The 27,846-nt window shown below is 61.2% G+C and overlaps 3 protein-coding genes across 11 annotated transcripts in view; 2 read left to right on the top strand and 1 right to left on the bottom strand.

The window, feature by feature from the left end:
• Positions 1-34: 34 nt before the first annotated feature.
• C10H3orf22 (chromosome 10 C3orf22 homolog) lies at positions 35-13,435 on the top strand. Of its 2 annotated transcripts, none has more exons than XM_057555371.1 (4): positions 35-253; positions 669-798; positions 1,751-1,882; positions 10,209-13,435. In XM_057555371.1, the coding sequence occupies exons 2-4, from the start codon at positions 710-712 to the stop codon at positions 10,366-10,368; spliced, it is 381 nt and encodes a 126-aa protein (XP_057411354.1). In that variant the 5' UTR covers positions 35-253; positions 669-709; the 3' UTR covers positions 10,369-13,435. The 2 variants fall into 2 exon arrangements, with proteins under 2 accessions (XP_057411354.1, XP_007182834.2); XM_007182772.2 differs by lacking the exon at positions 10,209-13,435 and adding an exon at positions 4,568-5,068.
• CHST13 (carbohydrate sulfotransferase 13) lies at positions 8,779-21,088 on the bottom strand. 4 transcript variants are annotated; one of them, XM_057555368.1, is made up of 4 exons: positions 20,957-20,977; positions 11,518-11,600; positions 10,026-10,167; positions 8,779-9,756 (listed from the first exon to the last, which is right to left on the bottom strand). In XM_057555368.1, the coding sequence occupies exons 3-4, from the start codon at positions 10,104-10,106 to the stop codon at positions 8,914-8,916; spliced, it is 924 nt and encodes a 307-aa protein (XP_057411351.1). In that variant the 5' UTR covers positions 10,107-10,167; positions 11,518-11,600; positions 20,957-20,977; the 3' UTR covers positions 8,779-8,913. The 4 variants fall into 4 exon arrangements, with proteins under 4 accessions (XP_057411351.1, XP_057411352.1, XP_057411353.1 ...); XM_057555369.1 differs by lacking the exon at positions 20,957-20,977 and adding an exon at positions 20,718-20,830; XM_057555370.1 differs by lacking the exon at positions 20,957-20,977 and adding an exon at positions 17,254-17,333.
• UROC1 (urocanate hydratase 1) overlaps positions 17,441-27,846 on the top strand; it is a 39,779-nt gene continuing 29,373 nt past the window's right edge. For 3 of the 5 annotated variants that reach the window (XM_057555364.1, XM_057555362.1, XM_057555366.1), the window contains exon 1: positions 25,328-25,491. In XM_057555364.1, coding sequence (XP_057411347.1) covers positions 25,366-25,491 — 126 coding nt within the window. In that variant the 5' untranslated portion in view covers positions 25,328-25,365. Of the gene's footprint in view, positions 17,555-18,547; positions 18,631-20,380; positions 20,488-25,327; positions 25,492-27,846 lie in introns of those variants that run through there. The other 2 variants (XM_057555365.1, XM_057555363.1) reach the window with 2 other exon arrangements.

Here is a 27,846-nt window from a genome sequence, read left to right as displayed (position 1 = left end):
CATGCAGAAACTTCTACGTGAACATTTGCAGCAGCTTTATTCATAATGCCTCCAGCCTGGGAACTGCCCCGGGGTCCCGTGGGTGACAGTCGGTCCAGCTCCGCCCTGGGCAGGAGCCCCTGCAGACCCAGCCCTGCGACGGCAGGAGGACGCCAGTCTCCAAAGGGTGCCGGCCGCGCGATCCCACCCGTACAACCCCGTGCAGCCACGTCCTCACACAGACGGGAGCAGATTCGTGGTGGCCGCGGCTGGGGTACGCTGGCGGGAGGACGTGGCTGCCGGCAGGGGAGCAGCTGGGAGCCTCCTGGGGCCGGTCAGCCGAGCGTCCGCTCGACCGTGGGGCGACACAGAGCCACACACGGCATAGAACCGCATAGAGCTGCACGCACGCTTAAACACACACGCGTACACCCACACACACTCATACACAAGCAAACATACATACACATATACACACTACACCCTAACACACTCACACTATACACACACACACACACACTCACAGCAGAGCAAGCATCCTGGAGCAGGGTGCTGAGGCGGGGCCCGGCTCACTGGCAGCTCACAGCCCTCCCCTCGGCCCCATCTCCTCGGCAGACAAGGGCGGGCGGTCAGTCAAGGGGAAGCCATGCCGTCCAGGTCCCGACTGGCTCCTCCCGCCTGTCTTCCAGCTGTGGCTGAAGGGCGAACCCCAGCTTAGCCCCGTTCTGCGATGGACGTGAAGGCCCCCAGGGGGTCCCACCAGGGTAAGAAGAGTAAGACCAGGACCGAGGAGAAGTTTGCCAGGAAGTTTCCGTACAGGTACCAAACCCTGAGCCCGGACCCTGACCCCGGGCCCTGAGCCCAGACCCTCAGCCCAGACCCTGACCCCAGGCCAAGCCCTGCCTCCCCGCAGGCACCCCAGGAACGCACTCTGGGGCGCACAGCTGGAGCGGGGCGGTCGTCTGTCCACAGGGAGCTCCCTGACCAGCTCTGCGGTCCGTGAACGGCGGGGGTACACCTTTGCCCCCATCCCACCCTGAGCCAAGGGCCTCCAGAGAGGGGCCCAGGGCCCCCGGGCACCCCAGGGCCATGGCCAACCGCTTCCTTTGGGCCAGTGGCCCTGTCACCCATTCACAGCACCTGCTCCTGTGAGGGTGTAATGGGATCCGGCTGCGGGGGGGCAGGAGGAGGGGGCGGAGGGGCAGGAATTTGCAAAGCCCCAGGGCACTCAGGAGCCAGCAGAGAAGGCAGTGTGCTGAGCAGGCAGGCGGGGCCTGGGAGGGAGTGGGAGGACCAATGGCTGCCCCGAGCGGAACCTTCGGGGCACGGCCTCCTCGCGAGCGCCCGCGGCAGGCTGGGCTGGACACCACACCTCGACCCTTGTTCTGTCGCCAGGCCCCAGACTCTGTCCTGAGGCCCAGTGTGGCAGATGCACGTGGCAGAGTGGCCCTTACGTGACGCAAGGGGAGGCTTACACCTGGGGCCTGGGGCTCCCGGGGCCAGGCCGTTGCTGCAGGGCCGAGACATAGCTCTGGGCCAGCTGCTGGCCCAGATCTCAGCTCCACTGCTTCCTAGCTGTGTGACCTTGGGCAAGTCACTTAACCTCTCTGTGCCTCAGTTTCCCTATCCGTAAAGGGCAAAGCAATAGCTACCTCCCAGCATGGTTATAAAGCACTCAGAGCAGTGCTTGGAACGTGGAAAGTTCCAGGCAAGCGAGAGCTAGTCCACAGGTCTGGGCTGCAGCCCCCAAAGATGCCAAGTGCTCCTGTAGGTTTTCCTGGCTGACGGAGACCAACGCGCAGCCCCTGCAGCCCTGGGAGGTCACGAAGATGAGCAGCTCGCTGCGGGAGCAGCTGCCCCTGCAGAAGACGTTGGTGCCCACGAGGTCCATCCCAGTCAGAGGGTGAGTCTCAGGCCGGATGTCACTGGCGCTGCCTGCGGACCACGCCGCCCGGCCTTCCACCTGGTCCACACACGAACACACCACGTCCAGGCTGAGGAAACTGGGGCCCCGGGGAGACACTAGAGCCCGCGGTCCCTTCCGTAGCCGGCAGGGTAGCTCGGGCGGGCCTGGCCTCACCTGGGGCCTCGTCCACGGGTGGGGAATCAGGGCCGAGCGTGGAGTGGAGGAGAGCCAGCTCTGGGGGTTGGAGGGGCCGGAAGGGGACCCGCACTGGGCAGCACACACACACACACGGCAGGGGTGGGGGGACACGTAGCGAAACACCCAGACACCCTGATAAGGACCCAGCACATGCAAACCTAAAGACGCACAGACACACCCACTCACCCTGAACCAGGACTGGCACTCAGGTGTTAGACATAAAAGGGCCTCCCCGCTGCCCCCCAGGACCCCAGCCCCAGGCCCACGGCCCGCGACTCTGCCAGCAAAGAGACGTGAGTGGGCACGCAGGTCCTCAGAGCTGAGGCCGGTGTCTGTTCTGACCCGGGAGGCCCCTGGCTCCACACTCCGTGTATAACCCTGGCGAGTCACAAAGGTGCACACCATCCCCTGAACGGACATCCTGAGAGGCAGCGCACACGTGCACACACGCACACGCACCCCTACAGAAGCGCAGATGGTGCCCATTCCCCACCCACGCTGGCCCAGGCTGTGGTCCTGGGTCTCAGCACCCCGCCCTCGCTCGGCTGCAGGCGCCAGCTCCTCTCAGGTGACAGGCTGCGGGCTGGGGGCACAGGTGTCCCTGGGTCTCAGCTTCTCCTGTGAAGGGGTCAGGCAAGTCACGGTCCTGTGCTGGCAGTCAGGTTGTGCGTGGCCAGGTCCTTTGTGCTGGACGGAGGGAGTCTGAGGCCTGCCCCCCCTTGGACTGCCCTCCCTAACACCCTGAGCCCCTAGCAGTGGGTAGATCACCAGGTGCTAAAGGCCAACGCTTATCTGAGGGGTAATGGGAACCACTGGAGTCTGGGAAACAGGAGTGGGAGGGTGGTCTCACGTGGAGCTGGGGAGGGTGGTCCACTGGGGAGCTGGGGAGCGTGGTCCAATGGGGAAGCTGGGGAGGGTGGTCCAGTAGAGGAGGCGGGGAGCTTGGTCCAATGGGGGAGCTGAGGAGCTTGATCCAATGGGGAGCTGGGGAGCATGGTCCAATGGGGGAGCTGGGGAGGGTGCTCCAATGGAGGAGGCGGGGAGCTTGGTCCAATGGGGGAGCTGGGGAGGCTGCTCCAACGGAGGAGGTGGGGAGCTTGGTCCAATGGGGAGCTGGAGAGCGTGGTCCAATGGGGAGCTGGGGAGCGTGGTCCAATGGGGAGCTGGGAAGCGTGGTCCAATGGGGAGCTGGGGAGCGTGGTCCAATGGGGAGCTGGGGAGCGTGGTCCAATGGGAGAGCTGGGGGGGGTGCTCCAATGGAGGAGACGGGGAGCTTGGTCCAATGGGGGAGCTGGGGAGGCTGCTCCAATGGAGGAGGTGGGGAGCTTGGTCCAATGGGGAGCTGGAGAGCGTGGTCCAATGGGGAGCTGGGGAGCATGGTCCAATGGGGGAGCTGGGGAGGCTGCTCCAATGGAGGAGGTGGGGAGCTTGGTCCAATGGGGGAGCGAGGAGGGTGGTCCAATGGAGGAGGTGGGGAGCTTGGTCCAATGGGGAGCTGGGGAGCGTGGTCCAATGGGGGAGCTGGGGAGGCTGCTCCAATGGAGGAGGTGGGGAGCTTGGTCCAATGGGGGAGCGAGGAGGGTGGTCCAATGGAGGAGGTGGGGAGCTTGGTCCAATGGGGAGTTGGAGAGCGTGGTCCAATGGGGAGCTGGGGAGCGTGGTCCAATGGGGAGCTGGGCAGCGTGGTCCAATGGGGAGCTGGGGAGCATGGTCCAATGGGAGAGCTGGGGAGGGTGCTCCAATGGAGGAGGCGGGGAGCTTGGTCCAATGGGGAGCTGGAGAGCGTGGTCCAATGGGGAGCTGGAGAGCGTGGTCCAATGGGGAGCTGGGGAGCGTGGTCCAATGGGAGAGCTGGGGAGAGTGCTCCAATGGAGGAGGCGGGGAGCTTGGTCCAATGGGGGAGCGAGGAGGGTGGTCCAATGGAGGAGCTGGGGAGCGTGGTCCAATGGGGGAGCTGAGGAGGCTGCTCCAATGGAGGAGGTGGGGAGCTTGGTCCAATGGGGGAGCGAGGAGGGTGGTCCAATGGAGGAGGTGGGGAGCTTGGTCCAATGGGGAGCTGGGGAGCGTGGTCCAATGGGGGAGCTGGGGAGGCTGCTCCAATGGAGGAGGTGGCGAGCTTGATCCAATGGGGGAGCGAGGAGGGTGGTCCAATGGGGGAGGTGGGGATAGGAGGCCCAGTGGGGGAGGGAGGAGGGGGAGGGGAGAGGGTGGTCTCGGGAGGTGGGTGGAGAAGGTGGTCCCGGAGGTAGGAGTCCGCACGATGTGGTGGCACACGGTTGGTCCCTCCCAAGATGGGCAGGCATGGGGTCCAGGTAGGGGCAGAGCGCAGGAGGCGTCAGGCTGCTGGATGTCTAGGCGGGTGGCGTTTGGGAGGCGGCGTGTCCGCGCTGGGAGCAGAATCTTGGTTGCGGCCCTGGCAGACTTCTCTGAGGGGTTTGGGGAGGCTCCTGAGGGTAACCGCGGGGCTCTGTGTGGCTTCTTCAGGCTGGGGGCCCCGGATTTCCCTCCACTGTCCAGCCTCCGGCCGCCACCGTCACCACCAAGCAACGCCTGGGAGCTGGTGCTGCTGAGCTGCCGCTTCCCCTGGTCCGCGGCACCCCCCGGCCGATGCCGCCCGACCCCCCGGGGGCCCCTCCTGGAGGCCGGCTCTGCGCCGCCTCTCTCTCGGCCACCCACCCCCCGGGCGCTCAGGGCAGCGGCTCCGGGAGCTCCCTTCAGGCTGAGGTGACCTGTGGGGAGGCGAGCAGCCCTGAGGAGCCCCGGAAAGGTCGCCCCGTGAATACACGCTGCAGGTTCACATTCATAAAATGGGGTGACGGTCAATTCTGCAGTGTGTGAATATCATTTCCAAGAATTTACCCCAAAGATATGCTCACACATGTAAGTAAAGACAATGATATTCATTCCAGCGCTGCAGGAAATAGCAAGTGATTGGAAACCACCTAAATATCCATTAATGGCGCCTTTAAATTATGCCACAGCTGCACCGCGAAGCACTAGACAGGCATTAGAAAGAAGAAGCAGTCCTTTACATACTGATCTGGAACAATCTGCAAAGGACGTTCAGATATTTTTTTAAAGCACAGTAGAGAGTGTCTAAAATGCTGCCATCTGTGTATATTAGAAAACGGTGTGTGGGTGTATGTGTGTGCATGTATGAGCGTGCACGTGTGTGTGGGCATGTGTACGTGGGTAACAACTTTTGGGTAGAAAAGCTGGGGACTTGGGGACGGGCATACCATTTTCTAAATGTTTACTCTGTGAACCTAACACCACATTGTGGGTGTTTTACAACTCTAAAGAGAAGACAGGAATGGAAGAAGGGCTCCCGGCTCGCTGCAATCCAGCCTGGGGAATCCCCTGGCGTTCGTAGGAGCAGCATATGTGGGAGGGTGACTGCTGAGGATCTAAGGGTTCCCCTCTGTTCTACTAAGACAGGGGCTAGGACGTCATCTTGGAGCCTTGGGAGAGCAGTCACACTGGGACCCTCACTGTAGTCCTCCCCCTGGGAGAGAGAGAGGGGGTGGGGACCCTGGGGAGGACCAGGGTGGCCGCCCTTAGCAATGTGCGCAAGTGTCCATCTCTTTCCAATAGATGCTTGGTTGTTTCCACTCTTTGCTGCGGTGGGCGAGGCTGCTCTGAGCTTTCCTGTCCGGTCCTGTCCCCTGGCACGTTGTCTCCAGAGAAGACTTGCTGGCCAGAGGGCTCCTGAGCACCCACCCTCACCTGCGGGCACCACACTGTTTCCCGAGGGTCTCTCTGCACGTGGCCACGAGCAGCTGACAGACAGAGGCTCCTTCAGCCCCACCTCCAGGCTGCACTGGCTGTGGCCCCAGAGCGTTTAGGAAACGGAGCTGGAGGGCGCGTGGGGCAAAGCCGGTGGTTCTGCCTAGAAAAAGCTCAGGGAGTCCCCTGAATCCAGTCATAAAACGTGCTGCTCTTCAGGGCTCCTCCCCTGCGAGTTCTCGCTAAGGAGAGAACCTTTAGGGAGTAAGGAACTATCTGTTGGTCTCGCTGTGTGCTGAGCGTTTGTACACGAGGTCCTCAGAGAAGAAAACAAGCTTTGGGAAGCACCTCACAGACAAACGCGCGACACGCTGCATGTCTGACAGCAGGAGAGGCTGAGCGGGGTTCTCGGTGCAAAGTCACCCCACAGGCCAGAGAAATGACCACGGTGGCCCGTGTGGCGCATGGGGCGTGCTGCCAGAGTGCAGGTGCAGCCGCCCAGACCTCGACTGTCCTGGTGCCCCGAGTGCGAGCAGAGCCAAACACGCACAGCACAGGGCTGAGGACTCCTAAGGAGAAGGTGGTCGCGGGTGCGGGCCCGCCTTCCAGGAGTTTCTCCTACAGTCACACACGCGTGCGCAGGACCAGGTGCGTGCAAGGACGCAGGTGAACCTAATTGCCTATTACTGAGGGACCAGTGAAATGGAAGCAAGTCCGCAGTGGATCCTCCCCAGAGCAGGTCTGCAGACAGGGATGTGGATGCAACCAGTCCAGTTGGGAGGAGGTTCCAGGAAGCGCCACCGAAGGGCAGGGAGGGCCTCCCCGCAGGCACCTGGGGCTGAGTCCCGGGAGGACTCTGCAGTTTCCCACCTGAGGGGCAAACGCTGCAGGGCGGGCCCCCTTCCCCCTTCTTCCACCAGACGGCGCTGACGGCTTTTCCCTGGAAGCAGGCACTTCGAAGGGCGCTCCCTCTGCCTCCCCTGCGGCCGGAGAAGCTTCAAGGCCTGGTCCGGCCGGTAGGCGGGGGGACGTGGGGCTCTGCCTGGAGACAGAATGTGCACCATCCCTCCAGGCCCAAAGAACCAGGGGTTTATTTTAGCCAACTTTTCAAGCGTGGAAATAGGCCTCCCAGGAAGCTGCTTGGATGACAAAGCCACAAAATAAAACCGAAAACAAAACAAAAAACAAACCAACACCACAACTACAAAAATCTGGGAAACATTTTCCTGACAATGAAAGCCCTAAAAAGCAAAAGAACACTGAAACTTCTTTTAAACAGGTCTTCGTAAACCAATCCACCCACATCCCTTCCATCCCGGGGAGGGTGCTGACCGGCAGCACCCAGTTCTGGAGACTGAGGAACTGGGAAAACGAGACAATGGTGAGCAAGGTAGACGCTTGGGACCTTCAGCTGGTGACCTCAATCCCTTTAGGAACTTGTGTCTGGTTTTAGTAGAATCCCTGATGGGCGTGCCTGATTGAGAGCCCCCTGGGCGCCCTCACGACTTGTCCAGCTCTGGCCATGAGACCCTGCCTCTCTCGGATCGTCCAGTGACCCAGCCGGGACCCGAGCTCTGGGAGACTGGCTGACAGCCTGTGCTCTGGGAGGACAGGTGTTCTGGCACCAGCAAGAGAGCTCGGAGCAGGCAGATACCCCAAGGCAGGCGAGGGCAGGGCACAGAGGAGGGCTGTGTGGTGGGCTGTGGAGAGTGTGACACGGAGACACGGGGCGCGTGCACTGCTGCCCCACCTGAGGGAGTGTGTGCGCCTGTGATGAGTGCCAGACCACAGCAGGTGCTGAGGGCTGACAGCACGCAGTGTCAGGGCAGAGCAGGAGGGTGACTTGTAATTGTGATGCCCCTGAGGTGTGGCTTCTGGATGGAGGTAACTCAGCAAACAGGTCACATCACAGGCTGCATGGGCGCTGCGTGAGCTTGGAACAAAGCTGTGTGTCATCGGGGCATCGACGGCATGATGTAACACAGCGTGTGTAGCTTCTGAGGGGGGATCCTCATTGCCAAGCAGCCCAACACACACACACACACACACACACACACACACACACACACACCCCACCACCACCACCACCCCCACCCGCACCACCCCCACCACCACCCCCACCCCCACCCCCACCCCCAGGGCAGGAGGCAGCCCGAAGCACAGGGCTTGGCTCAGCTGGTTTGGCTTTAAGCCTCGACCCAGGCAGAGTAAAAGGATAGGTTTCCCCCAAGTGTCACTGTCGCCCCTTGAGCCACAATGTAGCACCCTCCCCATGGTGTACCCCCTCCCTATCCCACTCCCCACATAACCTGGTACCTGTGGACTGCTGTGAAGGTGACCCAGGCTCAAGATGAGACAACCTCATGCCCCCAGAACAAATGGCAAAATGAGACACAGAAACTCTAAAATGTCAGAAAGTAACAAAACACATTTATTTCAAAAACATGAGCTCCCCAGCTCACCAAGGTCGTATAAAGTCTGCCACTACGTTGCAACCTGGGCTCTGTGGGCTCAGGAAGACCGAGCAGGACAGAGACCAAGGGTGGGGCCAGATCAGGGCCCTCGGTGAGCTCCGGGCTCAGGACGCCCCAGGTGGCCGGCAGCTCACGGTCGCCGCCTGAGCGGAGCTGGCGACAAGGCTGGGCCTGCCCTGGGCCTGGCCCGGTGAGGGGCGGCGGGCTTCTCTCCTAGCCCAGGGCCGTCCTCATCCGGGCAGGTGAGGTGGGGAGGGCCCCAGGATGGGCCACAGGCTGCGCCGAGCCAGCGTTCTAATCTTGCGCCACGGATAGGTTCCAGGACAGAGTGGACAAAAAACAGGCGCTCGCAACCTAGAAACCTATTATCCCATCCTCAGCCACTCAGGGGTCCTGGGGAAGCACCCGCCGGCTGGGGCGCTTCGAGGAAGCAGGCGGCAGGCACCCAGGGGTCCAGCCCCCCCCCCCCCCGCCGCGGGGAGGTGGGCTGCACGGGGGCTGCACCGGGGATGCGGTTGGCCCGGGTGGGCGGGCCGAGGGTGAGAGAGCGCGGGGGCGGTGGCTCTCGGGGCGGAGTCACGGCCCCGCAGCATGCGCAGTCTCCGCGCCCCATCCCCCCCGCCCGCAGGGCTAGCGCAGCCGCAGGTAGGAGGGGACGGAGTAGTTGAAGAGCAGGAAGTCCATCCTGTAGAGGCCGTAGAGGCGCTGCTGGTAGAACGGGCTGATGTCGCGGAAGAGGCGCGCGGCACGGTCGCGCCCGGCGGCCCGGGCCCTGGACGGCGGCTCGGGGAAGCGCAGGCCGGGCGCGCCCACCAGGCTCAGCACGAAGGCCGCGTCCTCCGCCAGCGTCTCGAACTTGCCCACGACGTCGTAGCGCAGGCGGCACGGGTGGCAGAGCGCGTGGGCGCGCTCCCAATGCTCATTGAAGGGCCCGTCGCGGCGCGTGCGCGGGTCCAGCAGGTAGGCCAGGAACTCGTCGAAGCGCACGTCGTGGCCGCGGACCAGCGCGTCGGGGCCCGGGCGCGGCCGCAGACGCCGCACGATGCCGGTGCCGAAGCGGCGCTGGAAGGTGGCGCCCCAGGGCCGCTGCAGCTTGTTGCGGTAGGCCGAGGCCAGGCGCTCGAAGGGCTCGCGCACAAACAGGAAGGCCAGGTAGGCGCGCAGGCGCCGGTTGACTTCGGCCGGACTGAAGTCGGCCAGCGAGGGCAGGCGGCCGGGCGCGTGCGCCTCGTGCGCGGGGATGGCGCGCGGGTCTCCCGGGCCGCGGCCGCTCAGCGCCAGCAGCACGCGCTTCCAGTTGGTGCAGGCCACCTTGGGCACGTAGCAGTAGAGCAGGCTGTGCGCGTCGTCCACCAGCACGTGCCGCAGGTCCTCCGGCTGCAGCAGGTGCTGCCGGCGCGTGTGGCGGCTGCAGGCGCGGCGCAGGAGGTCGCGCCGCTGCCGGTGCACCTCGGCCAGCGCGGAGCGCGGGCCCTGCGGGAACAGGACGGGGGTGGGTCAGGGCCGCGCGGGAGACAGGGGGCCTGGATGGGGGGAAGTGAATCGACCCGGCCTGAGGCGCGTGCAGGATGTGACTGATCGCGTGCACGGCACTCTGGACCCCGAGAGCCAGAGAACGGACATGCGACGTCAGAGTCAGCCTGGTAAAGACGTCTGACGTCAGAGCGCTAAGCGCCGGGGCAAACTGAGTATCTTCTCACCGTTCCCTAAAACCGGGGTGGGGTGTAAGACCAGTAGCTTACACAGTAGTAACGTCCGGAGGATGGGGATGAGCCCTGTGCCGCCGTACCAGGGGCTGCTGGTGTCTGAGCATCTTGAGACATAAGCAGTGAGTGTCCCGATGGCTTAAATTGGCCTCAGCTACCTTTTCTGTTGCTTGCAGCCCTATGAATACCAAGACAGGCACTGCTTTCTCCATTTTACAGAAAAGAAAACAGCCTCGGAGGAAGTGGGTTGCCTGCAGCTGTCAAGGAGAGAAGCTGGGGCTCCACCTCGGGTCCCTCAGGATTCAGAAGCCGGGGCTGTGCCCACCGGTTCGGGACGGAGTTCTACAGCAACAGCCCTCATCCCTGCCAGCCTGGCTGATCCTCAGCCAGGGTCTAGTCCTTACGAGCTCTGTGACCTTCTCAGGGTCCTTGGCCTCCCTGTGCCAAGGGACAGTGCCATAGGTAAACGGGGATAATGACGCCCCATCGTACAGGAGTGCCGTGAGGTCTGCGTGGGCTCCCGGAACTCGAGTGCCCGGTGCACGGTCAGCGCTTGTCGGTCAGACCGTTTCTCTGCTGTTGTTTGTCCAGCTGCAGGACGCCTTGACACATAACGGCCACTGGGCCCTCAGGCTGCGAGGGGGCCGAGCCAGCCCCACCTGCCCCTCAGAAGCCTGCTGAGAGGCTGGCCTGCCCTCCGCTCGCTGTGTGGCCCGGGGCAAGCCTGTCACCCTCGCTGAACCAAGGCCTCCCACCTGCACCCCAAGGGTGTGGGTGCCTTGGGCTCAGCCCTCAGGGCTTCGGTGAGCAGCCGCCTTCCCCAGCCCAGTGTGGTCCTCCTCCCCGGCTCCCCATTGCCCTTGCCCCGCTATGGCCCTCTGCCACCGCCAGGTACTCGGTGCCCCCATCTGCATCTTCACTGTCCCTCTGCAGGCCCCGTGTCCCTTTCTCAGAGGGGGTCTCCATCTACACTGTGCCCTCCCGTCAGAGCTCAGGGCAGCCTGGACCCAAGTCAGTGCAGGCTGGTGCGGGAAGCCATCAGATGCCATCCTCCCCCCGCGGGACCGTCAGCACCTCAAGGGCAGGGACCCAGGTGACCCGTAGGCGCTCGGTAGTGCTGAGTGTGCCTGCTGGGGTGTGTGTGAGCCAGACGTGTGCTCCCAGTGGGCACAGTGTGTGGTCCCTGCAGGTCCCCCCGTTGGTGAGGGGGCGCCCGCCTGTCTCCCTCTGTCGCAGCAGGACTGAGATCGGGGGTCCCTTGGCTGCCGCCTGTTGCCGTGGGTGGCACACAGCCCGCTGGTCGTTCTGTCCGCCACGTGGAACAGTGCTGCAGAGGGCGTGGCCTCAGTCCACAGCTGGAGACCCCAGGTCTCTCAGCCTGCCCCACGATTTGCCCTGCTGCAGCCCAGCGTTCCCTCCCGGACGGAGGCTGGCTGTGGCTGCGGCCCCACGGCAGCAGGTCCACGTGGGAGCTCGGGGTTTCCCGTGGCTGGAGGCGGACGGAGGGACGGGGCGTCTGTCCACCTACCTGGTCCAGGTCGTAGAGCATCTGCAGGGGACTCCTCCTCTTGCCGCCAAGCCAGCTGGAGCCCACGGCCCTGTTTTCAAACGCTGGGGGAGTAAGGAGAGGGGCGTTCACTGCTGCACCAGACAGACTGGCCGTGTTCCTGGGGGCTTGGCCAACTCACCTCGGCACGTTGGATCCACCTCTGGGACTCAGTTTCCCACCTGTGTCCCGCCTGCCTCTGGGGGCACTGACAGGGCCCCTCGTCCACCAGGGCAGGGTGCTTGGTGTCACTCCTGCCCCCACGTCCTGCCCTCCCCAGTTGGAGGGGGCCAGGCAGGAGGGAACAAGAGGGAAGGTGGAAACCACCGCCCTCCGGGAGTGCCCTGACCACCCAACCTCTCCCACCTCCATCTGCCTTCATCTCACGCCCCACCTCTGCCAGCCACGTGCATGGAGCCCTGAGGGTTAGGGCTCAGCAGGCTGGCTGGGTCCAGCCTCCCCTGGCCCCGGGCACAGGCGGACAGAAAGGGCTAGGCAGCAGCGGACGTGGCACAGCCAAGCTGCCGGCTCTCTGGTGGTGAGCAGGTGACCAGCCCAGGTGACCCGCTGGGGACACCTACAGTGGCCTGTACATCCCCTGCTGGTGTGTGTGTCGCCTCATGGTAAACGCAGCTTTTGCTCTCGCCCAGACTGGCAGCCTCCGAGGGCAGGGGTGCTCTCTGTCTCATCGCTGCGTTCCTCAATCTTCCCGGAACTACCAAAGACTCATGTTTTTCTTAAATATGATTATAGTTATTAATAAACTAATAAATTATAATGCAGTCTTTAAAAAATCACCCAAATTGGCAAGTCTTTGCCTAGACTGACCAAGAAAAAAAGAATGAAGATGCAAATTACTAAAACTGGGAATGAAAGAGGAGACATTAGTAGTGGACCTCACAGAAATAAGAAAGGGTTAAAGAATACAATATGAGCAACTGTACAACAGCAAATTTAACCTATGAAACTGACAAATTTCTAGAAAGACACAAATTTCTGAAATTGACTCAAGAAGAAATAGAAAATCTCAACAGACATATAACAAGTAAAGAGATTGAATTAGTAATTTTTTAAAATTTCCACAAAGAAAAGCCCAGGATCAGATTGCTTCCCTGGTGAATTTTACCAAATATTTAAAGAAAAAGTAACACCAATCTCTACGAAACTCTTCAACAAACAAACGAACAAACAAAACAGAAGAGGAGAGAACACTTCTCAATTCATCATATGAACCCAGTATTACCCTGATACCAAGACCAAAGACGTCACAAAAAAAACTATATACCAGTATCTCTTGTGAATATAAATGCAAAATCTTCAGGGAAGTACTAGCTAACTAGATCCATCAACATGTAAAAAGGGTTATACACCATGACCGATTGAGATTTACTCCAGAAATGCAAGGTTGGTTCAACATAAAAATATCAATCAAGGTAATACACCATGTTAATAAAGAAAAAACCCCACATGATCATCAAGAGATGCAGAAAAAACACTGCACAAAATTCAGTACCGTTTCATGATGAAAACACTAGGAATCGAAGGGAACGTCATCAAACTGATAAAGGCCATCTGGGAAAAACCCACAGCTAACAGATTTAATGGCCATAAAAAGGAGTGAAGCACTGACACCTGCTACCATGTGGATGCACTGTGTAACCTGACACATTGAAAAAAGCGTCACAGAAGGCCCTGCGCACATTGTTTGACTCCGTCTATATAAAACGTCCGGGACAGGCAAATCCATAGACGCAGGAAGTAGATGAGTGGTTTCCAGGGGCTCTGGGTGGGATTGGGGGCGGGGGGGCACGCAGGCACTGGGAACATGGGGGGCAGGGCTAGTGGCTAATGTTGTGGGTTTGTACAGCTGTGACAGTGCACAGCTTTTGAATATGCTAAAAACCACTGTACACTTTAAAAACGTGAATTTTGTAGAATGAGAGTATTATCTCAATAAAAATAATACTGACCATAAAAAAGTAATATATACAAGAACATGTGTAAATCTGGTTTACAAATTTAAATATATTCCATGGCTACTGAGAAATTATTGAATTCATAATAATATGGAATATTCATAAGAGGAATATCTTTAAGAATTCAGGATCATATGAGAAAATAATATATTCATAAAAAGAACGAACGTTTCCATGATCCTTGGCTTTCAACCAAATGAAGAGTCTTAAAATGCTGCCAGGATGCAAGACTTTTCCTTAAGACAAGTCTTTGGCAAACAAGCAAACCTGGAAAATCTGATGAACTGACCTGTCGGCCAGTTGACCACAAGCAGTGGTTCTCCAGCTTGAGCGTGCATGGGGCCTGCTGAACCACAGGTGGCCTGGCTCCATACCCAGAGGTTCTGGCCCTTGTAGGTGTGGAGCGGGGCCCGTGAGTCTGTGTTTCTGACAGTGTAGGCGTGCTGTTGCTGCTGGCCCGGCAGTGCATGTTGAGAACCTCTGATCTGGAGCAGTGTCTGGCGGAGGTGGTTGAATGAACCAGTAAATGACAGGCGGACAGGCCATGCCCCGGCCTCCAGAGCCCTCTGTGTGTACCTGAAGCCCGCTGTTCAGGCCGCCTGCCAGGCCTCTGGCAGCCTCAGGGCCCCTCCCAACTCCAGTGTCCCCAGAACAAGGACCAAGCTCTCCTGTGACCAGGGCACGTGGAGGGGTGAGGCCCTCAGGGCCTGCCCAGGTCTTGGGGGTCATCGGTGGTCCCAAGACTTGAACCTCTGTTTCCTGGCTGCTGGCTGGCAGGGAGGCCCCAGGAGCTGCGGGCACCACACTAGCCCAGCACCACGCACAGCCCTGGGAGGTGGGGGGGTCCGCCTCACCACTTTGCCAATGGGAAAGTGGAGCCTCTGAGAGGGGAAGAGCTTCCCTCAGGGTCACGGCTGGGGATGGAGAAAAGGCTGGTGCCCACCGGGGGGCATGCAGAGGAGCAGACCCAGGCCACCTCCACCCCAGAGCCCCACGACTTGGAAGCACGCAGCCTTCCGGAAACACCAAGCGTTGTGTGGGGCCTCTCGTTTCCTGGCCAGACCACAGCCTGCAGGGAAGTAGGTCCCATCCCAGACCCCGGGAGCCAGTGGGTGGAAGGCGAGAGGCCCAGAATAGCCGAGGCCAGTGATTACAGGGCTGGGCCGCCTCCGCCCAGCTCCACGCCTGCCACTGCACAGAGCAGAAGAGCCGCGGTCCAGCAGGGTGGGCAGGGTGGCCATGGAGGAGGGTCGAAGGGGAATGCGCTGGCGATCCCTGGGTCCAGCCTCGCCTCCATGAAGCTGGAGGCCTGGGCTCCAAGGGTAGGCGCTGTCCCCAGAGGGCCACACGGAGGCATGCTGCTACCCCCACTCCCGTCGCCAAGCCCCTCCACTAGCCCCCAGGTCCCAGGCCTCCCTGCCAAGGGCGCTGTGGAGCAGACAGGCCAGAGGGTTAGGTGGGCAGGCCCAGCCTCATGGCCAGGGAGGGGCCTGGGCCAGCCCAGAGCAACCACAGGCAAAACCGCAGGCGGGTTCTCCTTTGGAAAAGGAAACAAAAATAGGTTATAGAGAGGGAGAGAGAAGGGGGAGAGGGTGGCGGAAGGAGGTGGGAGGGACTGAGGGGTGACAGAGACAAAGGCAGCTACACAGGAGGACAGGGACAGAGGCTGGAGAAGGTGAAACAGACAACAGCAGGATGTCGGAAATAGCTCAAAGCAAACTAGCTGGGTGTGAAGGGGCGGGAAGCAGAGGGGGTGAGCTGCCCGCCATCTGGGGGCGCCCAGGGCCCATGCCCACGGGGTCCAGGCTGGGAGCCATGCAGCCCCGGACTCACGAGCAGGCCTGGGTCCCGGCCCAGTGGGCCAGCGTGAGGCCCAGCCTGACAGCCGAGTGCCTGCTGCACGTGGGCTGGAGTGTCCTGGGCAGCACAGGAGCCTGCAGGGAGGCCGGGGAGCCGGGCAGGAGGTGCTGGGTGGGCGAGAGCCTGGCACCGTGCCCCTGCTTTGTTCACTGACACGTGTACTCCTGGGGGTAGGAGCTATTGTTATCTCCACTTGACAGATGGGGAAACTGAGGCTCAAAGACGCAAAGAAAACTGCTGAGGCCTCACAGCAAGTAAGGGCGTTAAGCAGGCCTGACCCCAGGCCACGGCGTGAGTGCGTCCTTTACTGCCGTGCCCTACCCTGCCCTGCACACTACCCCACCCATCCTCACAGCACCGCAGGCCAGGGGGTGGCACGCCGCACAGGGAAACCAAAAATAGAGAAACCAACAAACGGTCCTTGGCCCGCTCACCCCGGCGCAGCCGTACCTGGGCCACTTGAGGCTGCACCCGTGGGGGAAGCTGTGCTTGGTGACCCCTGCCCAGGGAGTAGAGGTTACGACACGGCTTCTGGTTAATAAGTTCTAGCTGGGCCAGTGTCGCAAGAACAGATGGGCAGGAGCAGCGCTGCCTGGCCCATTGGGTCCCCTTGTGACCTGCAGGCTGGGGGCAGGGATGTTCCCTCCAGAGATCAAGCCCTTCACGAGAAAAAAGCAATCCTGCCGCTTTTTTTTTTTTTTTTTTTTTTTTTTTTTTAAGTAGCCACCTCTCCACTTGTATTTAAGATTCAGACTCTACACTGAGCTCCACAATGCCCAGAACGGAACCCTGCTTGGTCAGATCACTCCTAGTACAGTTGCGTCCCCTCTGCCTGGGATAATCACAGGTTTTATTCCCACCACCGTGTGATGGAAAGCCCACGTGGCTTCTCGCTGGCTGATGGCAAGTCCCAGTTCCAGGGCGTCTCCAGGCGCAGCCCCACCCTTCCCTGCTCACTCACTCACTCAGCTCCAGCCACACTGCCCTCCTGCTGGTCAGTGGACACATTAGGTGCGTCCCCACCTCAGGAGAAACCTCTACACTTTAGGGTCAATACTTCTCATTCAGATCTCAGCTCAAATGTCCCACCAGACAGCTCAAATGTCCCACCACAGCCTCCCGTTAATTTATTCACAGCACTCATTACTGCTGAGATCATCTGATTTGTGTGGGCTGATGTCTGGCTGCCCCTCTGGAAGGTCAGCTCTGCAAGGAGGGCACTGTCCTGTTTTCTTATAATCCTTGTACCTCAGCTAGTGTCTGCGAGTATTTATTTAAAGACTGATGGCCCTTCCTGGCCGTGGGGCGATCACCCCAATTCCTAGCCTGCCATTCAAGGCCACTCACCAACCTACAGTACCTTCCTGGCCTCCACTTCACTGCTCCATCTCATGAACCCTTGAGGGAGCAGCACATCCCTTAGCACACCAGGCCATTTCACTCCTCCATGCTTTTCTGTGCCACTCCCTCTGCCTGCAATTCTCTTTTGTTGTTTTGCACCTGGTAAACTCCTATGCAGCCTTCAAAGCCCAACCCAAATACACCTGCCCTGTACAGTAGAAAGCATAAGGGTTAGGATTTAGACGTGGATTTAAATCCTGGCACCCATACTTCCTACTTGGGTGGCCTTGAGCAAGTCACTTCGTTTCTACTGATCTTAGCGTCTTCCTCTGCAAAATGAGACGACCAGTCCCTACTCTGGAGCCTTCTGTTTTGACAGCTGACTTTTACTCTCTGGTGGCCTGGAAGGTGCCTTAGAGCTCTGAACCCTCCGGCAATTCGGGAGAGTGGGCAGCAGTGTGGTGAGCATCTACTGATTGGGCTCCCAGCAGCCACACCCCCTCCTTTTGGTCACCCACCTGATTTCCCTCCAGACACAAACCTGCTTGTTCCCTCCAGGTGGTTCTGATAGGCTCCCCACTCCCGTAGCGGCTGGGTTGGGCATGTGACCAGGTCTGGCCAATCAGAGCATTCCATCCCTTTCTGCCACAGCGATTGGCTCAGAGGTGGGCACCATGTGATCCAATCCAGGCCAATGAGATGCCTCCTTGGGACCCTGGCTGAAACCACGGGAGAAGGCGCTGCCGCTGGCTGGGGAGCGGGGAGTGGGGCCACCACAGAGAAAAGCCAGACCTAGAGATGCAGACGTGGTTCGAGCCCCTGATGGCAGAGCATCTGGCCCAGTGAGTTTGAGACACGGCCCTCTGGGGGCGCCCCGTCACCTGCTGTGATTCTAGGGCCAGGACAGGAAGGAGTCGGGGGTCCAGTCGGGCACTGGGGCGCCAGGAGCAGGCGTTGAGAGACCTTGCGGGCTGGGGCCTGCGGGGCTCCGGGGGAGGCAGCGGATACAGGGCAGCCGGGGGCAAGCCCGGACGCCTGCACTGAGGGGCTGCTGCTGAGGCCTCAGGGGCCCTGTCCTCGCTGACCCCCCCAGCCCTGGCACCTTGGCTCACCAGGAGTCACTGGGCATTTCTGCATTTATTCTGCATGGGACCAAATCCTGGTGTCTCATTAGAAACCGTGGCTGCCTACAGGGCCCTACACTGCACGACTGCAGGGGCTCCGAGGCCATCATGGACCGTTGTTCCCTCGGCCTGGGTCCCCAGGTGCTGCTGTGCCCGAGAAGGCAGCAGACGGACAGTGGGGACAGAGCCGGCGTCCCCACCCGAGCCTCCTGGGTCCTTCCCCCTGGAGCCCCTCCAGGAAGGCTGTTGGGGGAGAAGGCCCCTGTTAGCCCACATCACGCTCGGACCTCGGACAGGAAGCGGGGCCCTAAGGGACAGGCTGTGCCCCGGAGGACGAGGAGGGCAGCAGTCCAGCCCAGAAGGGAGGGGCGGGCCCCCTGGGAAGAAGCCCCCCCCCCAGGGTCCCCTGGAAGTGGGCAGAAGCCCAGCCTGGCTCTGAGAGAAACACCCCTGATTGCCAACCTCAGGAAAGATGCTCAACCCTGTGAACCCGGAAGGGGATGGAGGTCAGGACGGGGTGGGGTAGGGTGGGCCCCAGCACCTCCCAGCAAGGCCCCTGTGGACCAGCAGGGGTGGGGAGCTAAAGTAGCAGCATCACGGCTCTCCCTCGGTGTGCCTCTGGGGACAGAGGGTACAGACTGCAGATCTGGGGTTTTGATGTTAAAACAGAAACTCTGGGAGGGCAGGTTATCAGTTAAGTTTTGTCCCCAGCCCCGATTGACGCTGGCACAAACAGGCACCCAGCGAATACGTGGTCAAGGGCATCACACAGAAGCAGTCAGTCACCCCACCAGGTAAGCCACAGGGGAAGCCAAGGGTGGGCGGGCAGGGGGGACAGTGGGCCTGTCAGTGGGGCCGGGGCGAGGGTAGGGCGCTGAGGGCAGCAGTGCCCCAGGCAGCTGTCCCACCTCCTCTGGCATCTTCCTCGTCCCCAGGACCCTGGCCACTAGGTCAGCATTGGCCTGACGGGCACCAGTTGGGCTGCTCCAGACCTCCCCACTAGAAAAGGGGCAGCGGAGCCCGCTTCAGGGGTCTCCTGCCCACCTTGTGGCAACTTCTGCCGCTTTGGAGACTCACCTGCCTGGAGGAAGGGGCTGCAGTCCCTCCTGGGCCCTGGAGCCCTATCCCCCCACCACGAGCCACACGCTCCACCCCATTCCAGCTCGGGCCACGCTGCCGGGACACACTCGGAGATGCGGGGGCTTCAGCTCAGGGCTTGGGGGCAGAAGAGCCAGCAGGGTAGGTTGGCTTGATTAACCCTTGCTTGTCCAGGTCACCCTCAAAGCTCTGATGGCTGGCAGCAGGCCATGGGGAAAGGTCTGAGAGTCCAGAAGGAACAGAGAGGGGCTCTGGGAAGCAGAGGAAAGGCCCCACCACACCTGGGGGCGCTGGAAGCAGGGTTCCAGAAGGGTCTGCCAGGCCAGACGCAGTGAGGCCACGCTGCTGTGGGAGAGGGTCATGGCCAAGGGTATTCATGAGGCAGGTTCGGCTCAGGTGGGGAACGGCCTGAGCAAAGGCTAGGAAGGGGGCATGGGAGGCACCCTCCTAATCTACAGGAGAGGGAGGAGGTCAGAAGGAACAAAGTGCAGCTTCTCTCTCCCCCCACACCCGAGCCTGAGCCCTGGGGGCCAGGAACCACTGTGCCCTGCCCGGCCCTAGGTCCTGGTAAACATTTGTTCGAGAAAGAGTGGGTGGCCAGTGTCATGACCGCAGACACTAGGACTACAGCCCACGCAGTGCTGGGGGACGCTCGGCTCAGCTAGGACATGCGAGCCCCCTCCCCAGGAGCCAGGAGCACCACCCCCATGGCCACCCAGCCCTCAGAACTGGTCGGGGGACGGAAAGACTGACTGCGGCTCCCTCCCGTGGGCCTGGGGAGGCGGCGAGGTCTGGGCAGCTGTGTCCAGCCATGGAGGGGACGGTGTGAACGGCAGGGTGACTGGGCAGAGCCCTGGTGAGCACCGAGGAGCCTCCCAAGCCCAGCTCACCTGGACCGCAGCCCAGAGGCAGGCACAGAGGTTTGAGGTGAGCAGGAGAAGGAAGCCCCTCACCCCAGGATGCGGGGGGCACCACGCCACCCATGTGACATCTGGCTTGATGAAGAGGCTGGGAGCCAGGCACTTTGCTCCCATTTAACTCCACTTCCCCAGAGACCCTGTAAGGAAGAACTCGAGCAGCCCATTTTATAGATGGCAGTACTGAGGCCCTGGGCAGGGGGGCAGGGATAGGTCACCCAGACCCAGCCAGGTGGGTATGTGCTGACCCAAAAGTCTCCTCAGCCTCATCTCTTGAGCCACCCTGACCCCACACTCCCATGGTCCCCTCCCACCTGGGGACACGGTTACTTCCTCCCTGGACCCCCTCTGCAAGGCTCCAAAGGCGTGATTCCAAGGATTCTTGCAGAGCCCACAGAGGGTGGGGGAGGAGATACAGATTCCCCCAACACACACTCTCACATTCACTCACACTCACACCAGGAAAAGGCAAACAGAGCAGAGGTCAGAACAGGCCTCTGGGCACCTCCAGCCCCAGGCCGCCCACGGGCCCCTCGGCCTCTCCCGTGAGTGAAGACTTAACATATGCCCGGCTCGGAGCTGGAAATCCGCATGGCGGTCACGACTGGCTGCCTGTTTCCCCCACCGGACCATGAGGTGGGTACTCAGGACCCTAGTCCTTCCCGGTGCGAACTTCAGCCGGAGCAGGGGCGCCAGGGCGCAGCGCGGTGCGCGGAGGGGCCACCTCCGGACCCGGAGGGTCAAGCCCGCCACCCTTGCGCGGCCGCGGACCCGGAGGGGTTTCCGGGCGCTAAGCGGGGTGAGCGCGAGGCAAAGGAGGCAAACTTCCCGGGTGGACCTAATGCCTTCCGCCGCCCACCACTCACCTGGTCCCTGGGCACAGGCTGGGAGGCCCGGACTGTCACCTCTCACCTCTCCGGGCCTTGGGAGACCAACTCCCGAGGGGACAAGACCCTTGCGGGGAGCCGGGACAAGGGCGGGGCGTTTAGAGCCTTTCTGAGCCCACCCGCCCCAGTCCCCCAGCCCGGGAGGAAACCGTAGGTGCCCCCACCCGGTCGGGGGACCGGCCGCTGGTGGGGCGGCCCTGGGGCCGGCGGGCACTCACCCGGGCGCAGGGCGCGGGGCGCGGCGCCCAGGAGCAGGAGCGCGGCGCCCAGACACGCGGCCACCAGCGCGCGCCGCCGCCAGCAGCGCTTCCCCATGCTTGCCCGGCGCGCGGCGCTGTCCGCGGGGTCCGGCCCGGCCCGCACCCGAAGCCGGCCCCCCACCCCGCCCCTGGACCCGCCCACGGACGAGTCCTCGGACCAGGACCTGAAACCCGCCCCAGGGCAACTCGCCCCAGGCCCTCCCGCTGGCCCGCCGGCGGACGAGTCCTCGGACCCGGACCCGCACCGGGAACCGGACCCGAAACCCTACCCCTAGCCCACCCCAGGGCCGCCCAGGGGCTGGTCCTCGCTCCTGGATCCGGACCCGGGACCCTCCCGGCGGCGCGCACCACTGCCCTCGGCGCGGGGGCGGGGGCGAGGGCTCTGCTCGCCAGGGGCGGGGTTGGGGGGCGAGGCGGCGACTGCTGGGGACCAGGCAGGTGGGCGAGGCCGGTCGGCGGGCCAGTCTGCCCGGCCCCCACCGAGTCCAGCGGGGCAGCCGAGCAGTGGTCCAGGGCGCAAAGGGTGGAGACTGGGTGGAGGGAGCCCTGTCGCCGGCGGGGCTCCGTCCTCTTCCGCTCGTCAGGGGCGCCATCCTCTACCCGACGCCGAGAAGCCTTGTCACATTGGCGGATGAGCGGGTCAGGGGAGCACGGTGTCCCCTTGCCTTTTTGCTGCGTTACGTACCAGGGGTCCAGGGGCTGGCTTGGGGGACCAGCCGCCTATACATGACTCCCCCGGAACCCCCCTTCCCGGAATCAGGCCCAAGGGTGCCTCTTTCTCCTCCCAAGCCCACCCTGTAGCCTTGTTTTACACGGGGGTCTCCAGGTCCTGCCTGGATCCCCGCGCCTGCAGGCCGCAGCCGGTGGAGAGGGGGGCGGGACGGGGGGCTGAGGTGGGGAGTCCCACTTCACGCCTCCAGGCATCAGGACTGTTGTGCCTCACCTGGTCCCCCACAGCTGCTCCAGACCCCAGGGGAGCACTTAGAACTCGCTGAGGACTCCTGAGTGCAGGGGGATGACAGTGAATCCCTGGGGGCTGGGAGACCCGGCCTGAACCCAGGGTCTTGATGCCTAGAAATCAGGCCAGCAGGGCACCCACGGGGGCAGCTGGTGCTGTGTGTGCTGGTGTGTGTGCTTGAGCCAACACTGAGCAGTGTGAGTGTGTGGGAAAGGCTGCGTTTCTGAACTGCTTTTGAAGAATCTGGTGATTCCAACCCTGGTGGTGCCACTTACGTGCTGTGTGAGATCAAGAAAGTGGCCTAACCTCTCTGTGCCCCAGTTCCCTTTGCAGTGGGGTAGTACTAGGACACACCTCATCGTGTTGTGGGAACTAAATGAGACAGAGGAGATGTTTGTCACGGCGTCTGGCACTCAATGAATGCCATCTAAGTACTTGATGTTGCTGATTATTTTATTTTTACAGTTACTGTCTGTTTCTGGCAGGTGACTCTGGTTTCTGTTAAGGTGCTGATATAAAAATTCCTTCCCTTTATGTGTAAGTTTTAAAGGTCTATTTAAAGGAGAATATTAAATAAATAATAGTTCTCCTGTCTTAAAGATATGGCTCCAAATGCTATGATAGGTCTCAAATGGCAGAGGGGCAGGAAACAGTTCACAGACAAACCAGAAGCTCCTTATTATGACTTTCCAGACAACCGGGACAGAGAGCCTTGGGGAGCATCCAGTTCACGCCCAGCATGGCCTGCAGGCAGGGCTGCTGCTGCTCTGGGCCCAGGACCTGGATTCCCGGTTATCTACACCCCCAGCCGGCCCCCAATCTCCCCTACACCTGCATTGGGACCAGCGTTCTCTGTAGAGTCCCAGCCCCTGGCGTCTTTAGGAAGGAGTCTCGGTCCCTGTGCCGCCACCTGGTGGCCAAAGTTGAGAACAACATCTCAGCCCATCCCCATCCAGGAAAGTCCCTGGAGGCCCCTGGGGGCCCAATCCTGGGTCCTGGGGTGGGAGGGTGAGCATGCCTTGCCAGAGGCCCAGGGCCTTGGCAGCTCCCCTGAGAAGACGCCAGCTTCGGCCTCTGCCCTCTCACGGGAGTTCGCATGCATTCAATCCCTCGTTCAACAGGCACTGGGTACCCACCGGGTGCTGAGGCCCTAGGGGAGAACAGGACAGGGCGCTTTCTGCCCTCGTGGGTTACAGTATGGATGGCGGAGGGCATAGGAAAAGGAGCGAACATGTGCGATCACGGCAGGTGGTAAACGTGCTACGAAGAAAATAAGGGTGGGCAGAGGGAGGTGTGCAGGGCCAGCCTCGGGAGGTGCCTGCAGCAGAGGTGATTAGGTGTCGAGCTGCAGAAGGAACAGCCCTTGCGGAGGCCCTGAGGCGCCCTGCTAATAGCTGTTGCTAAGTAACAAACTGCCCTAAAATTTAGGCGTTAAACATTTCAATTTCACTCACAATTTAGTGGGTGAGGAATTGGGGAAGGGGCTCAATTGGGTGCTTCTCACCGGGGATCTCATGCTACTGTGTCAGACGGCAGCTGGGACTGGTCATCCGGAGGCTGGCCCAGCCTGGCCGACCCGAGGCTCCGTCACAGCTGGGCAGACACCGCAGCGCTCTCACTCCTCACGCCCCAAGTGGGGTCTGGCTCCGGGGGTTGCTCCCACAGAGCCTCAGGCTGCCTCCTGTTGGTTCCCCGGGAACCACTAGGGGTGCCCCAGCCTCACTCAGAGAAGCACCCAAGCAAGGATTTGCCGGCGTGTTTAAAACCACCATGGGCGTAAAGATGCACACGCTCCTTGAACAGGAAGCAGCAAGGGGGCTCTGAGGTGGCCAAGGTGGATGGGAGAAGTGGGAGAGGCAGATAGGGTGTCCACGTCCCCAGCCCGTCGTGGGCCACCGTGTGGGCTGTTCTAACTGCCCCGCTGCCGATGGATTACGGGGAGGGGGGAGGGGGGTGGGGAGGGAGGGAGGCTGGGCCGACTCTGGGAGAGGTGAGGGGTGTGGACCAGGGTGCGGTGGTCTCAGGGCCCCGGCTATACTCAGAGAAGGCACCCAGGGTGGCAGAGTGGCTGGAGGGGAAGGAGGGGAAGCAGGGACTAGGTTGATGGTCCAAGGGACAGAGGTCCTGCCGGGCTCGAGAAGGCCTGATGGGCCTGCTGGTGACACGGCAGAGATTGGGGCCCAGTGTGGCCTGGGTGGTAGTACCAGGCGGGCGGGGCTGGGCTTTCGGTGCTGGTCGCCGGGTGCTAGGAAGAGAGGCTGGCCAGGACAGGAGTAGCCGCTGGGAGTGACGGGAGGGGAGACTTAAGGCAGGCAGTCGACGCTGAAGAGGACAGGCCACGGCCAGCACCAGGAGCCCGAGGCCTGAGGCCCAGGGAGGCACATGCTGAGGGCCTGCCTGCCTTTCTTTACTCCTTGTTAGTTTTACATTTTGTTTATTTGGTTTGTCCATGGAGCAAAATTCAGTAACTCCACAGTTCTCTTGAATTGAGGTGAAATTCAGATACCATAAAATTACTCATTGAAAAGTGTACAATTTAGTGGCATTCAGTGCCCTGGCAATGTGGAAAGCACCAGTCTTACAGAGAAGGGTCTCCTTTCCTCCTGTTCTCTCCCAGTTCCTTGTGGATCCTTCAGAGACAGTTCACGCCCACGTGTATACGTTTTCTTTGCTTTCTGTGCTACTACATTGCTCTGTTCCTTGCTTCTTTGATAGTGGCAACAATTAGAAAAGTAACATCTTATCCGGTGCTGATTCTGTGCAGGCGCTGTTCTAAGACCTTCACGTGTGTTACCTCGTTTAATACTCAGACAGATCCCATGAGGTAGCTACTGTTATTGCTTTCACTTTACAGACCAGGAAACCGAGGCACAGAGAGGCCCGCACCTCGGGGGGGCTGAGGAGGGTGCAGCTGCCGCTGGCCGGCCTCCCGCCACCCGTCACCCAGGGGGCAGGGAGGAGGGACACGAGGGGCACCACGCCCTGTGCGGGGTCAGTGTCGCGGGCCCCCATCATCAAGACACCAACCCCACGTCGCCTGCCTGGTGTCACTCCCCCACGAGACACACCCGGACGCGAGAGCGCTCCCCATGCTGTGTCCTAGCAAACACGCCCCTCAGGGCCAGCACCCCCTAAAAGGACAGACGGACCCTCACCCAGGCGTCCCTGGCGTGGAGCCCGCCTCTCCCAGGACACCGCCCGCCCCCAGGTCAACACTGCGGGCCGCCAGCCTGGGGGCCGTGACCCTACGACCTACGACCTACGCACGGCTCCTTCCGGAGGCCCGGGGCCAATGAGGGGCTGGAGGAGGTGGGCCTGGAGCCAGAGGACCCCGCCCAGCTGGACCTCGGCTGCCCAGTCTCTCCGCGGCCCCCGCACGGAGTGGGCCTCCGCCTCGCCTCTGCCAGACATGTCCAGCCTCCAGGCGCTGTGCTCCGGCCTGCCCTTGCGGCCCCTCCCAGAGAACCGTGGACGCTGGGCCGGGGTGCCCCACGCGCCGGTCAGGACCCCCAGCCTCAGCCCCGCTGAGGAGCAGGTAAGAGGCTGGGCCCCCTCCTGCAGGGCCGTTTGCCCTCTGGGTGGTCCGGCTGGGCAGTGCCCACGTCCTGCTCTGAGCTGTGTGTGCCAGACTCCTTCACACCCAATATCCCTCGTTCTTTGCCCAGCAGCCTCCCTGGGGTGCAGGACTCCGTCCCCCGTTTACTGATGGGAGGGACCCTGGGGCTCACGATCACCCAGCCAGGAAGCGGGGGCCTGTGGCCACCTCCAGGCCGGGAAGGCGAAGTGAGTGCAGGAGCCGGACTGCACGTCCTGCCCCAGCTTCCGGAGCCTGAGCCATCAGGTGCCCCGCTCCTGGCCATGACACACAGGTGTGCGCAGGCGGCCGCAATGAGGCAGAGAAAGAGCTTTCTCCTGTTTTCCTCTCCTGTTTTCCTTTACTGAGGATGGCTTGACAACTTCAGGAACCGTGGGGGAAAGTAGCAAATGCAAGTGAGCGCAGAGATTTAAAGAGGGATCCCGCCACCCAGACAGAAGCTGCCGCCCTCCCAGGGCGGCCATGGCAGGGGGGGCACAGGGTGTGCAAACTGGAGGGGCTGGTGGGCGGATCAGGCGGACTTTAGAGTTTCCACCCTGGTCACCTGCCTGCTGGGCGCCAATGCCTCGACCTTTGGCGTGGGGATGGTCCTGGGGGACAAGGAGAAGTAGGCATATTGATCTGTGCCCCTCCCCCTTCCTGCTGCTCTTTGGTCTTTGACCCGGGTTCCTGACACTGAGCTCCTAGATCTGCTGGAATTCCCTGGGCGGTAGGAGGCCACTCCGGCGGCTCCTGGTCGGGGCTGGTCACCAGAGAGACCAAGCCGTGGTTGCACGTTGGAACTTTCAACATGAGGGGCCGGGAATGGAGTTAATGATCCACCATGCCTACGCCTCCCGAATCCCCCAGCTACAGGGTTGGGAGTGGCTGGGTTTGTGAACATGTGGAGGTGCCGGCGGGGGGGGGGGGTGCCTGTCCCTTCCCCCGCGCCCGCTGAGGGTTGCTGCTCACCTGTACCATCCATCACATCCTTTGTTAGATAATAAACCAGCGAACGTGTTTCCCTGAGTTCTGTGAGCCCTTCTGGCGAATTATTAAACCTGAGGAGGGGCGTGGGCTCCCCATTTCTAGCTCGTTGGTCAGGAGCACAGACGACAACGGGGCGTGTAATTGGCATCTGAAGCGGGGCTGTCTCGTGGGGCTGAGCCCTTAGCCTGTGGGTGGGCTCTGGGCGGACTGCGGTCCACAGTGTCCCGGCTGGACTGAAGTGTAGGACGCCAGCCGGCTGGGAGGAGCGGTGGGTGTTGGAGGGCCCACCCGTCCACTCCCCGTGGGACCTGCGCGAGGACACGAGAGCTCCTCCTGCACAGGCCCAGACCCAGGGACCGCTTCCTCGGTGGCCGGCTTTACGCTCTCCTGTGGCTGGTTTTCTGTTTTATTTAAATGTCCCTTTGAATTTTGACATAAGCTTTTAAAGGTAGTTTTAAGAGATAAGTCAAATATTATAACGTTTTATAATCTTGTGGTGTCTCCTTCCAGACACTTTCTATGTGCGCACAAGGTGTGTGTGTCCGTCCTTCTTAAAAGCATAAGTGGAAGCTTTCCATACAGGCTGGTTTCTTTTGAGGCTGTTCCTTGTTGGTGCGTTTGGAGCTGCCCCATTGTTTGAACTGTTGTTGTTTTTCGTGGTTTGGATGAACGAAAACATGCTTCACTCTTTGGTCTTCTTTAAGTGGATTTCTGTTGAAACGCAGAGGATGGTCTGGCTGTCGCGTTTCGGTCACTGTGGGACTGTAGTGCAGAGGGAGGGTCTCGTCACATCCTGTCAGAAACGTCCTCGGCATCCCCGCTCCCCCACGTGCAGCTTCTCTTACCGATATTTCCCCAAAGCATGCCCCACCCTCAGGGGCTGTGCTGGACCTGAGATCCCAGATCTGAAGACCTCCCACCACTGCTGACCATAATCCTCAGCTTCTTGAGGGTGGGGTTCTGTGGGGCTCACTTCTGGGTCTTCAGTGATGCCAGAGCTGTTTGTTGAATGAGTGAACAAGACCATGTGCTAAGCGCCCGAACCAACACCCTCCAAGAGTTCAGCGGGCAGGAGAAACCTAGGAAAGCTTCTTGGAGGAGGTGGTCTTGGCACCAGGGGCAAGGTTCCCAGACTGGGAGATCTGAGAGGGGAGGCATCTGGGACGGAAGGAGGCAGTGAGCGGAGATGCAGAGACGGGCCTGTGCAAAGGAAGCTGGGGTGGACGAGGCCCCGCGTAGGCCCAGGCTGGGTGCCGACCTCAAGAGCCAGGCCCAGCCCGACTACTGGGGGGCCTGGATGCCTACCAGTGTGCACTGCGTCAGGAG

The sequence above is a fragment of the Balaenoptera acutorostrata genome, chromosome 10 (genome assembly GCF_949987535.1).
Source record: "Balaenoptera acutorostrata chromosome 10, mBalAcu1.1, whole genome shotgun sequence".
Classification (NCBI taxonomy): Eukaryota; Metazoa; Chordata; class Mammalia; order Artiodactyla; family Balaenopteridae; genus Balaenoptera; species Balaenoptera acutorostrata.
The sequence above is the reverse complement of the archived record's forward strand: the minus strand, read 5'-3'. Positions and strand labels throughout refer to the sequence as shown.

Coding starts and splice junctions, on each gene's coding strand:
- C10H3orf22 (XM_007182772.2), top strand. CDS start 710: ATGGACGTGAAGGCCCCCAGGGGGTCCCACCAGGGTAAGAAGAGTAAG. Junction 799..1,750: donor GCCAGGAAGTTTCCGTACAG/GTACCAAACCCT, acceptor GTGCTCCTGTAG/GTTTTCCTGGCTGACGGAGA. Junction 1,883..4,567: donor AGGTCCATCCCAGTCAGAGG/GTGAGTCTCAGG, acceptor TGGCTTCTTCAG/GCTGGGGGCCCCGGATTTCC.
- CHST13 (XM_057555367.1), bottom strand. CDS start 21,053: ATGGGGAAGCGCTGCTGGCGGCGGCGCGCGCTGGTGGCCGCGTGTCTG. Junction 11,601..20,956: donor GCCCCGCGCCCTGCGCCCGG/GTGAGTGCCCGC, acceptor TTACTCCCCCAG/CGTTTGAAAACAGGGCCGTG. Junction 9,757..11,517: donor TGCTCTACGACCTGGACCAG/GTAGGTGGACAG, acceptor CTGTTCCCGCAG/GGCCCGCGCTCCGCGCTGGC.